A 13,021-nucleotide genomic window follows, 5' to 3' on the forward strand; every position below is an offset into this window, starting at 1 on the left:
CGCTGGATTCTTACGTGATCAAATCCAAACTGGTTTGGGATTGCTATCAGACCGTTTCCTCCCTTGCCAGAATCAACAATGTAACCGTTTGTTGGGTTCCTGGTCATGAGGGGATCCTTGGGAACGAAAGAGCTGATGCCCTGGCCAACCAGGGCTCAGCGACAATTATGACGGGCCCTCAACCGTTCTGCGGTGTTCCAAGGTGTGAATCCTCTAGGGTTGTCTCGAAATGGATTCGCGCGGAGCATGGGAGAAGGTGGAGGTTGCATCCGGGTTTGAGAGTGAGTAGAATGGTATTACAGTCACCTTCCTCCAAGGTGGCTTCGGACCTTCTCTCATTAAACAGATCAATGTCTTCTAAGGTCATTGGTCTCATTACGGGGCATGGTCACCTGAGGAAGCATCTTCACAGAGTTGGTATCCTTCAGGAGGATCCGCTCTGTGGAAGGTGTAATGAGCAGGAGGAGACTGCTGAGCACCTGCTCTTTGATTGCCCTGCAATAGCAAGAGAGCGGTATGCCATCTTTGGTAGCTTGGACAGGGGTGGTGAATTTTCCCAGGAGGACTTGATAGGTTGTTTTCGGCAGGTTGTCGAACTGCTGAAGTTGTAGACTGGTGGGCTTCATGGTAGTGTTTCCGGGGTGCGCAAAAAGCCCTTGAGGCTTAAGTGCATGGCAGTAGGCCGCCCCAAGGAAAACAAAAAGGATTAGTGAGAACAGGTGGTTCACAATGAAAGGTCTCTCAAGTAAATTTCTTGATGTGTCGAGATCAGTGCTTTACAACACTGTTTCTGAACACCTTAAGTTTAGATAAATGTGCTTCCTTTGGGTCCCAAAACTGAGTGTGCTATGAAGTTCTTGAATAACAAGAACAACATGGCGTCAGTGTTTTGGAGTGGGCATGGTGTTTAATTCTTCGACGTTGTGCAACGAGGAACCACTATCAATGCAGACGCGGCATGCTGACAAAGGGAATTGTTCTTCTCCATGACAATGCAAGACATCACACTGCGATTTATTGAACAGTTTTCGCTGGGAAGTTTTTGACCACCGACAGTCAAAACCTACAGTCCAGTCCTGATCTTGTACCGAGTGATTACCATCTGTTCCTCCGCCTCGAACAACACCTCAGTGGCAACCGTTACAATGATGATGATGACGTGAAAACGGCAGTGAACTCTTGGTTATCGGGGCAGGCACCAAGTTTTTATGAATAGGGCATTTTAAAATTGGTTGGGACGAATGATAAGTGTTTGAACAAACTTGGCAACTATGTCGAAAAATAGAGTGAAGCATGTACTTTTTAAAATAAATTTACTTTTTTTTAAATAACCTTTTGTGTGTACTTATGTTCAAATGGACCTTACTTAAAAACATGCCTCGTAGTTGTAAATTGTGTACTAGACAATTTATACATTATTGGTGTTCTGAACTAAAATACTTTTACAGAAATAATCATTTGACTGAATGAGATTTCTAATACTGTAGGTAATGTTGATTACTGACTAATCCAGCTGTGTAGCCACGGTGATGCCATACGAGTGGACTATGAATAATGTTGTCATTTGAAATAATGTCGTGTATTGCTGTCTGTAGTTGTTGGTCGATGAGTCAGGAGTGTAATTAAACTGTCCCGCATTATTGTCATCTGGCTAGTAGCAGTACATGGTATGGCAGGAGACTATTATATAGAGTCAGTAGGTTGCAAAAATTATTATTTATTTTTTATACCCAACAGTTTTAAAGTTAATACTAATTAGAGATGTGCTTAAAGAACTGGAACTAGTTCCTTAACAATGTTCTGAGTAACGATGTTCCCGGAACGGTTCACTTCTTTGGAGCTTCATGTTTAGTTGGAACAGTTTAACAAACATGCCAAGTTGATTCTGGCGGAATTCTGGCACTGTTAAGCGGCTGGTAAATGTTCTGATCTAGTTCACAGGTAAAGACAAAATTTCAGTTGATATCTGTCGCTCTACTGGACTATTCAGAAGGACTAATAATATTTATCAATCCTTGATAGTGTTTGTATTAAAGTAAGGAAACTCCTTAAACTAATGGTTTATTTTACTGTTTAAAGTCCTACTTTCTCAATATCTAATTATGTTTTAGCTTCTGATATGTGATGATTTTATGATTCTAAAGGAATTTTCAAAAATATTAATCATCATACTCGTGATTTAAAGAAAATATTTTAAAAATCAATTGTTTAGTTTATTTTGATGAGCAATGCTGTCAATAATTTATGAGAGGATTTACAGTTTTAATTGCTGCTATGGTTCTGTGTATATAAAAAGATATATATCATTGACAAAAACGAGTTAAACAGAGATGTTGTGCTTAAAAATTAAGTTGTAAATATCATTAGTTATCTATGTAGTGGGACATCTTACATCTCAAATAGTTATCAAAGTTTTCTGAATCAAGTTTGTACTATACATTTTGGTACAAAATCAGCTCGGAAATAAATAATGTAAGGCAATAACTGGGACGGAACATCTGGAACTGTCTCCTGGCACTAGCTCTGAATCTGGAACGTTAAAAGCATGAATCAGAAAGATTCCATTTCCAGAAGAGCCTGGAACTAATTGTAAGAAATGATTAGTCCAAGAATAGTAGAATTTTGTTTTGTATTGTTTTTATTCAAATTAATTGTAGTCTAAAGAACGCTATTACAATTCAAGAATAGGGAATCAAATCGAGATTTTAAAATTCTGTTCAGTGAAGTTATACAAAATATACTTAAGATGTGTATAAATCTAGACTTGATCGTTTTGTGAATAAAATTGATATTCTGTGTTCTTAGTTGACCGTATTGTTTCATGTTCAGTTTTAAAATTAAGTTACATCTCAGTCTTAGTAATTGTTTTAAATGTTGATCAGTTGGAACAATGTTGATCAAATCCAGTTAGTTTTTCAACTTACAGTTGGTGCAGATCGATTAATGGAGGCATCAAAAACTCTGCTGAGAGTCTTGAGAGAAAACACAAATCCAAGAGCCGAGATGGAGAAAGTGACAATGTTCCTGCCAGGGCCTCTGACTCCTCAACGAATCGTTGGCACGGACTCTCCTCTCTATGACTGGGACAAGTTCACTGAAATCTGTTACGGAAAACTTCTCTCGGAAGTACTTCGACGATTTAACACTGAGTGGCTCAAGAAGTTCGGACTCTCTGGTTGTTTGAAGCAACTATTCGTTGTCGAGAGCGGTTCTGACATCATGCTTCATGAGAGTTTGATGTCCCTCTGTGATGAGATGAGAAGCTGCCAGGGACCTTCTGTTAAGTTGGACTTCATTTTGGAGATGTTTAAAGGTATTTTGTTGAGTGATCACCTTACTTCAGCAGTGATATCTGCCTGCAAGCGGAACTTTGAGGACGATATTATTGCTGAATCCTTCATGACACGATGGGATGAATGTGTACAACTGATTGTTTCCTTACCGAATCGAGTAGCCAACAAGCTAAAAGGTAAAATGGATAGATTTTTTACCCCCGAAATATACATAAAAAATATACTAGTACATGTTGCAAAAAGTTTGGTATATATGAGCATGATCAAAGAAGATACCCAATTGAATTTTAGACCGTTGTCAGTTTTTCTAAGTAGAGTTATAACAAACTACAAACTGAATCCGTCTCTATCTTCATTTTTCCAAGTGTTGGACTATTGGTGTACTGAAAGAGAATCCTCATTTTGCCAAACTGCCAATACATTGTTAGAATTTATGGAAACTACAAGTGTAGAAATAGCTAGTATCTTGATCCTTAAGACATGTTCAGAAAAATCAACAATTCTTCTTTTGAGCCCTGAATTGCTTGAAATATCCAGCTGGAAATATGTACTTTGCCACAAGATTCCTTTGCTCACATTCCATGAAAATTGCAAAATCTTAACAAATTTAATAGCGTTTTTAGGAAGTGTTACCAAATATACAGCAAGCAAAACAGATGGCATTGTAGACGTCACCAGTGCTCTTCCATGTCTCCTACTTCAACTGCTTACTGTTTGGGGAGATAAAAGTGCCATGCAACATACACCTCAAGAGCAGCACTTGTTCTTATCAAAGTTGATTGTACTAGGGTTTAATTACCTGTGCAATTTTCTCAATCTGCCTCTGCACAACTCTCTCAAGAGTGCATTACAAACAAGTCTGTTCCGTGGCATGCCTTCACACCTGGAGAACACAACCGAAAGAGTCAGAGTTATGGGAATGATCACCACAGAGTGTATTGTTCGCCATCTCAACAGGTTTGTGGAAGAAAAAGATAAAAGAGTTAACCTTGAGTTTGATTTCTCTAAAGTAAGAAGTGAAAATTCAACTGTTGTTGATATCATTAGAAATTTAAGTGAGTACAAATTCGATGTTGGTGAAAACAATGAGAAAAAGATAACGACCCTTAAGAGCAGAGGTGACGATTTATTAGAAAACATTATTAAGGAAGTTGAGTGTGAAATACCTATCCCCTCTGATCGTTATAAAACTGACAGTAATATAGAGGCTTCCAAATTGATAAAGAATAATAAGGAACAGGGTGCTCATGTCTTGGAAGAGGGCAGTGAATCAGAATTAGACAGTGACGATGACCTAGTTCCATATGACCTATCAAACGATGTGAAAGCTGCTGTCACAAAGAGACCAAAGTACCTCAGAGATTTACTAGAAGGATTAAGAGATGATAATGATGTAGATATTTGGGTCGGGTCTTTGGAAGTCTGTGAAGAGTTGATATATAAACAGCTTCCTGATGATGATGTATCTTTGGGTATAGATCTCTTGGACATCCTGTTATGTCTGGAAAGGAGAGTGTACTGTGAGAACTTCGACACCCTGAGATTCTCCAGTGCTGTGGCAATAGTTGTTGTGTGTCCTGAAGCTGCAGCGCAGTACCTTTGCAAACAGTTTCATGAAGATATCGGCAAATACTCAATTGCACAAAGAATGTTTATGTTGGATATACTATCAGCAGCTGCAAGAGTTTTATCCTCTCCGAAGAGTTCAGATAAACAAGAGAAGACAGTAGCACTTCCTAATACATCGAATGTAAAGGAATCAGACTGGCGCAGTGTAGTTCAAGCCCGTATAGCGAGTCACACGAGAACATTCTGCCAGCCTAAAAAGACACCCAAGAAAGGATTTGAAAATAAATTCGCAAATGTTGCTGGCTCTTTCTTCTTCCCTCTTCTGCGAGGAACAGGCAGAATAAGTCCTGGGATCGTATATTCTGCAGATGTTGAAACAAGTTCCAGAGAAGAATGCCGTCATCTGTTGGTACATTTTTTAAAAACTTGTGCTTTGATAGTCGCGTCTTCTGTCAATTCAACAGCTGCAACAAGGATGGGGAAAGAGCTGATAGAAGCTACATGGAGCTTCAGGTTTCACGAGGAAGCTCGGATCAGGGAAGCCGTGATCGGTTGTTTGGCAGCTGTTGTGATTGCCGTGCCTGCTTCTAGACTGACATCTGAACTGCTCGACGAGATGTTAGAGGCTCGCCTGTGGCTTGAAAATGTTGTTAGTTCTCTCGGTGTTGTTGGGGGGCACAACTGCGAAGTCGATGATCAGTGCAGATCTTTTGCTGCTCAAGTTAGTATATTAATTGGTAATGTGTTGAGCAAATAATAATGTGTTTTATGTTCTTCCTTAATATTACAGATATTTGTATTAGTTTATTATTAGTTATATGGAATAAACCATATACATAAAGTCATGTGCTTTGGTTCCTAAACATGATAATATTATTTTATATATAAATGTTTGTAAAATAGTAAAATAGTTTCTTTTTTATGCTTAAATATATGCACATTGCTGTTAGTGCTGTAAACCATTTAATAATATTTTATCTAGTTAAAAAGGATGATAATGCATAATTATTTTCTAAGATGTGTCATGCAATAAGGCATTGTGAATTTGCATTTTTTTCTTAAGTAAAACAAATACGCAAGTACACAATACAATGAAATACTTTTCAACTCAAAAGATAATTTACAACCTGATCTTTAAAATCTGATTTAAGAAACTAAATTATAATAATGTTTATTATAGTTTCAATCTTTTTATTAAGTATGTCTTTTACATTGACAACTATTCATTGTGTCTCAGGATTGTTAGTTGGTCATAGCTTAGATCACCTAGTGAACTAGCATTTATACTGCAAACAACTGTAGTCTAAAACTATGAACCATTCCATTTCCTAATAAATTTTATATATATTAAGTGTTACTTGTGTCTTTGTGAGCTAGTTGCTGTTTTGGATTAGTGAATTTTATTTATCATATTTCATATTTAATAGAAACTTTACTATTTTTTAATGTTCTGTTTGAAATAAAAAAAATAAAAATGTATTTATATCAATATTAGTTTTTTATTACCTGACCCGTATGGGTGAGCAAGAAACAATGCCAGTGAAGTCCTGTTTGTATATCAAAAAGTAAGGATTGAGACAATATAAAATTAAATGATGTCAGCTCAGAACTACCTTTGTGTTGGAGTGTATCCCCAAACATTTACCAAGATAAACAATATTTTTTATTTATTTTATTTATTTATTTTGTACAATAGCTACAGGAACATTATCCCAAAACAGCTATATTGAAAATACAAGTTAATAATAATTATTTACAATATAATATACTATAAGTACGTATATGAAGAAACTAAATTACAAAATCATTATTAGGCTGAGTAAAAATTAACTGTTTCTGTTACAGCACGAGAAAAAATAAAAATATAATACAATACATAATAACAATTTAAAACTTTAACAAAACTAGGTTACTACCTTAAGTTTAAAAAATAATATTTAGCTTATTTACAAATGAATTAAAATTATTATTAAATATATCCAATTCATTTTTATACATGTTTAACAACCTAATACCTTTAAAAAATGAAAAATTATAAAACTGCACTGTATTACAACGTGGTGTAAAAAAACCAAAGAGGGTCTCAGATTATTTCTTGGGACATGCAGAAAAACCTTACCAACTAAAAAAGAACTATCAACTAAGTTATGTAAAATTTTATAAATGTATAAAATAATAGATCGGTTTCGTCTTGTTAACAAAGTTTCAAAAGAAAAAATACTTCTTAAGTCAGTTGTTGACAGGTTTCGCTCACAAGAAACATGAAATCTTTTAAAATATAAATACCTTAGAAACTTGTTTTGAATTAGCTCCAAAGAAGCAATGCTATGTAATGAATAAGGGGTCCAAATTATTGCATAATACTCCAGCCTACTTCTTACGAATGCATTGTATAGTTTAATGATAGGATTAATTGAATGAAAAAACATCGTGTTTCTAATTACAAAACCCAACATCCTATGGCATCCATTAATGATAAAATTAAGGTGATTTTCAAACGTAAGAGCCGAGTCAAAAATTACGCCAAGATCTTTAACATGAGTCACTAGTAGTAGCTTAGTGTCATTTATAGAGTATTCTGGTAGAGTTAAATATTTTTTCCTAGTATAAGTCATCGCAAAACACTTCTTTACATTTAAAAATAGGTTGTTCTCTAAGCACCAAAGGCTAAGTAAATTTAGCGTTGATTGCAGTTCAGCAACGTCGTGATTGTCTCGAATCTTTCTATATATTTTCAAATCATCGGCAAACAAAAGGCATTTAGACCGTGTTAAATAATTAGGAAGATCATTAATATATATCAAGAATAGTAATGGGCCTAAGTTAGATCTCTGGGGAACACCCGAAGTGCTAATGTACTTTTTAGACATAGTGTTAGACACCATAACAAACTGACTACAAAGCTTTAAATAAGTCTCAACAAAACTAATAAATGGCGGGGATAAATTAAAACAAGATAATTTACTTAACAAAATATCGTGATCTACTTTATCAAACGCCTTAGAAAAATCTGTATACACTACATCAACCTTGCCACCAGTATCCAATTCAGATGCTACGTCAAAAGAAAATTCCATTAGATTAGAGACTGTTGATTTACAAGGAAGAAAGCCATGCTGCTGGGGAGATATATCAGATTTTACGTTATAAAAAATATATTTATAGAGAAGTGATTCAAATATCTTAGCGAATGTATTTAACAATGAAATCGGACGGTAATTTTCAATGTTTTCAATGTTTCCTGATTTAAAAATGGGAACCACCTTAGCTTCCTTCCATTTCTCCGGGAAAATACAGGTTTTTAAAGATAGATTGAACAAATAGCACAAAGGATCACACAGCACCTCAGCACAACCCTTTACTATATATGTAGGAATACAGTCAGGTCCAGAAGATTTCTTTGATTTCAATTTTTTGATCGCTGCTAACACATCTAGAACTGTAAACAAAACCCCTTGGCTGTTTTCCCTATATAAGTTTTCAGTACTAATATTGTTAGGTTTACTTCCGGAGTTAACCGAGAAAACTGAAGAAAAAAAGTCTGCAAACGAATTGGAAATGTGATCAACTGGAACCACTTTGTCTTTAAATTTCATTTCGAAAGAGCCCAAATCTAAATTAGAAGAAGAGCGTCTGGACTTTATAAAACTCCAGAAAAACTTAGAGTCTACATTAATGCAATACTCAATGTTTCGAATATATTCTCGATAAGCCAATTGTATTTTCAATTTAAACACCTCTCCTGAGATCCTTAAACAAACTTTCATGGAATTTAGAGAATTTCCGTTTCTTAGCACATTTATTCTTTATCTTTATAGAATTAATAATATCCTTTGTAAACCAACACGGATATTTACTTTTAAAGATTAATGGTTTTTTAGGTACACATTGATCAAAAACGGTAAAAATTGTTTTATAGAACACATCCACAGCCCTATCTACGTTATTTATACTATACACTTCATCCCAATTACATTCTCTAAATTTATTAAACATACTGTAAAAATCAGCTTTCTTAAAAAAATAATAAGTGTTGAGTATCAGTTTATTTTTAGTTAAATTATTAATAAGGAAGGGTTTGAAAGGAAAACCTACACACAACGGCGGATGGTGCCCGTCTAGAGGCAATAAAGGACCGTTACAGTAATCAACAGACAGTGATTTGATATTACTAATTATTAGATCAAGAGTAATACTGTTACAGTTAAGAACATCATTGTGAGATTTAAGATCGTGCATTGCCATAAAGTGATATAGATTTTTAACTACAGTGCTTCCAAACAACATATTACAGTTTAATCCATTAATTTCGGGTAGATTAAAATCACCTAATATTAACAAATTATCAAACATAGACTTACTTTTAAAATCCTCAAAAGAATTAAAGTAGTCATCATACAAACTACGATTACTGTTAGGTGGAAAATAAACAATGTTTATACAAATAGATATATTTGAATGAGGCATGCGCACTTGCAGCCAAATAGATTCAAGGTCGCGGGGAATCAGCTGATCGCCAACCGTCACAGACAGCTCACATGCTTGTAGCCGCCCGTGAACTGCCGACAATACGCCTCCCCCCCGCTCCTTACCTGTTATCAGTGGGTTTCTGTCTCGTCTGAATACAATATAGCGATTATCAAATAGTTCCCTATCACAAATGCTTTCTGTCAGCCACGTTTCTGTTAAGGCAATAATATCATACTGCTCGCTTAACACAGACTCAAATAGTGTATGCGTTTTGGTGCGCAAAGCTCTTACATTCTGATAATAAATTATTATTTCATCCTTAGGATTCATTCTTATTTACGGTTAAAATCCAAATAAACATATTGATGTGTTTACAGAAGAAGAGCAGTGTTGGGCTGTCTATTATTCCTAGTTGCTATTAGCATAGAGTTTGGAATTGGTAGGAGTTTCAAAATTCAAATTAATAAGTGATGTGAATAAAATGAAGCAATGCCTATGAAGCACTAGCCATGAGTTTAAGAATATTCTCAATTTGGTGTGAATAAACAAGTGCTTGACTCATGAAGCAATTGCTCAATGAATGGAGAAGATTCCGGAAAATTCTTGAGCAATTGCTTTACATACGTATTGCTTGCTTCTCAATTTTGAAGAAATTACTTCAATCCGACACCGATGGAAAGAAATACAGGATAGGCTATATTTTATTTGTACAACTCATTTAATTCTTATAACAAATCCATCATCAACAAACGTGTCAGTTCTCCTCTCTGCCGAGTTTCTCGGTCTTCTACCTAAGGATTGTCCATAACCACTTCTTCGTTTCCAGGTTCAAAGTTGTCTTGGCCTGCATCAAAGTCATCATTTAGATGTTTTGAAACATTATGCAACACTGCACAAGAGACAACCACTTTAGGGACTTTTTCTAGTGAAACACGTACACAGTTTCCTAAAATTGGAAATCTTTGTTTCAGTTGTCCAAAGCACCTTTCAATAATTACTCTCTCCCTTGCATGCGCAATGTTGAAGTTCACTTGTGCATCTTCTGCAGCTGGCTTAAAAGGTGTTACTATCCATGGTGATACTCCATAACCCGAGTCTCCAAGCAAACAGGCAGCTCCATCAAATTTTGATATTACATCTCTAATTGGACTCCTTCTCCAAATTCTTGCATCATGTACGCTGCCCGGCCAAACACTTGTGAAACGTTCTTGGGCATCACAAGTCGCTTGTACACTGATACTGGCAAACCCCTTCCTATTAATGTACTCATCTCCAAAATTTGTGGGTTCTTTAATCTCGATGTCTGTGCAATCAAGAGCTCCAACTACTGTAGGAAGGCGAAAACGTCTTTGCCACAACAGTTTTGCTTCATTAATTTCATTATTCCTTGCAGGAAAGTGAATCCAGTTACCCGATCTTTCCACAATATTATTCAGAACTGAATCAATTGTCTTACATAAAGTTGTTCGGTGTATGCCCATATCTTCGCCAATACCACTTTGAAATCCGGGATCACCAACAAACCTCAAAAAAACTTCCATCTTTTGTCTTGGTTATAGAGCTACCTCTAGTTTCTTCATTTTCAGGCAAAAACTCATGGGCTAAGAAGTCCACACTTTCACTCTCAAACCGGAGCAACTCCTTACAACGGGTAATTTCTCTTCGTTCACCATAAAATTTGCGAGCTCGCACGTGCATGAACTCGGCCATGTTGACAGTACCGCCTAAGTCGAGAAATGAAGCGTGCCCTATGGCTTGCTTCATTTTTATCGAGCAATTGCTCCAAAATAATGAAGCACCACCGTTTTATTCATTTCATTTTATGTGCAATTACTTCACTCCAGGAAAACTCGAGCAATTGCTTGGCTAAGAATTTGTTAGCTGTTTTATTCACTTTAAATGAAGCAATTGCTCAAATATACCCAAGTAGAAGCAATTACTTCACTTTATTCACATCACCAAATGTCTTGGGAGAAAAATTACAAAAATAATAAAAATTATAAAATAAAATTATAAAAATTTACAAGAGTTCATGTTAGCTCCCATGTGCTCACTAAAAATGTTTTAGTGTTGTTTTCTTACTTTCCAGATTCACCCTACTACTTTTGAAGGATTCAATAGAAGTTGTAAGTCTCAGAAACTACGCACATACAGAAAAAGCTGTTTCATACACTAACTTCGTATCAGTCCCGTTAATCAATTTGAAACAACAGATCAAAACACAATTTGCAACAACTAAAATTATACTATAGTGGTCACTCGGAAACCATTGTTCTCTTGAACTGTTTATGTTTTAAACTTATAAAATCACATAAAATACTATAATTTTAAATTAAAATTCAAAGTGTTAATTGCACATTGGCATTTGAAAAAATACATAAGTAATACAAACAGGTTCATTGTCAAGTGTAAACAAAGTATAACTAAAATACAAGCGTTGCAGTATAAACTGTATATATTGTCTATATTGTCTTTATTGTACTATGTCTATAAAGAACAATAAAATCGTCCATATATTACATAGTCTGAAAGGATAATATGGTGTAACAGCACATTATTGCATGGACTGGGATTTTTTTAAATTTATTAGTTACTGACTTATTTATTGTTTAAAAAACAGCAACTACAGATTTAGCATTTCATTTATACTGTAATAAGCTTTTTCTATTAAGAGAATTTTAATACTGTTTTGAAAATTTTTATTTGTAAGCTCTTTTAGTGATAAAGGTGAACAACCTTATCTTTTTTAGTGATATAAGCAAATTCCCATTCCCATTTTTTAAATAAACAAATTTTATGATGTAAAAAGGCAAGAAGATTTTGTATCTGATTATGTTATTCTGATTTTTGTATTGATCAAAGGTGTTTGAATTTTTTATGAACTAAGTTCAACAATTCAAAAATATATAAACCTGGTAGTGTGAGTATTTTAGATTTTTTAAATAGCGCTCGACAGCTCTCTCTAAAGTTTATGCCAACCAGCTTTATGGGCTATGAATACTTGTTCTAATACCTTTTTGAACACTTTTATAATTCACTAGCTGTTACCCGCGGCTTCGTACGCAATTTTCAGAACCTAAGTCCTTATATTACTTAGTAAAAGCACCTATGACTCAATATGTTGGAGTCCTATGAATATTTTAAAACGTAAATAGGCACATCAGGTAAATATTATTTAAATTCGTATGAGAGTTTAAATTAATTCTTATATCATGTTTTGCACGTGTAGGAGCATTTCTGGTTCTAATTCACAGCTGAGTCTGCCTTGTTATCCTGATTAAGAAAACACAATACACAGGTCTCAGAAACCAGCTTCAGTCAAAAAGCGTCTATTTCCAGTCCTTGTCATATATTTCAGGTCTAAGATATTTCCAGTACCATAGTAGAGTTTGCCTTGTCCTGACGAAGAAAAAAGTATACTTACCTATAGGGCCAATAACCCTACTCTGGTTAAAAAGTACCTACTGCAGACCGTTTAAATTCACTTATCTAATATGTCACAGTTTAGCTTGCCGTATTGCCTCGATCAAAATACTATATAGTTCGATTATGCAGTTCTTAGAAATCTATTTTGGTCAAAATTGTCTACCATTGGACTTCATTGTACTACCTACTTCCTATGTACTTTCCGTAATAAGGATTTCAGTATAAGGGGGAAAATTCTTATTAAGGTTATGCAACATTCCAAA

General features: G+C 35.0%; 1 protein-coding gene across 2 annotated transcripts in view; it reads left to right on the top strand.

Moving 5' to 3' along the window:
• The window catches only part of LOC124359058 (telomere length regulation protein TEL2 homolog), a 48,600-nt gene that overhangs the window by 6,834 nt on the left and 28,745 nt on the right, over window positions 1–13,021 (top strand). The window contains exon 7 of one of the 2 annotated variants that reach the window (XM_046811463.1): window positions 2,927–6,484. The exons of the other annotated variant lie outside the window; for it this stretch is intronic. Within the exon in view, the coding sequence (XP_046667419.1) occupies window positions 2,927–5,619 (2,693 nt within the window). The 3' untranslated portion in view covers window positions 5,620–6,484. Of the gene's footprint in view, window positions 1–2,926; window positions 6,485–13,021 lie in introns of those variants that run through there. 2 annotated transcript variants of the gene reach the window in all.

This window comes from Homalodisca vitripennis, chromosome 4, assembly GCF_021130785.1.
Source record: "Homalodisca vitripennis isolate AUS2020 chromosome 4, UT_GWSS_2.1, whole genome shotgun sequence".
Classification (NCBI taxonomy): domain Eukaryota; kingdom Metazoa; phylum Arthropoda; class Insecta; order Hemiptera; family Cicadellidae; genus Homalodisca; species Homalodisca vitripennis.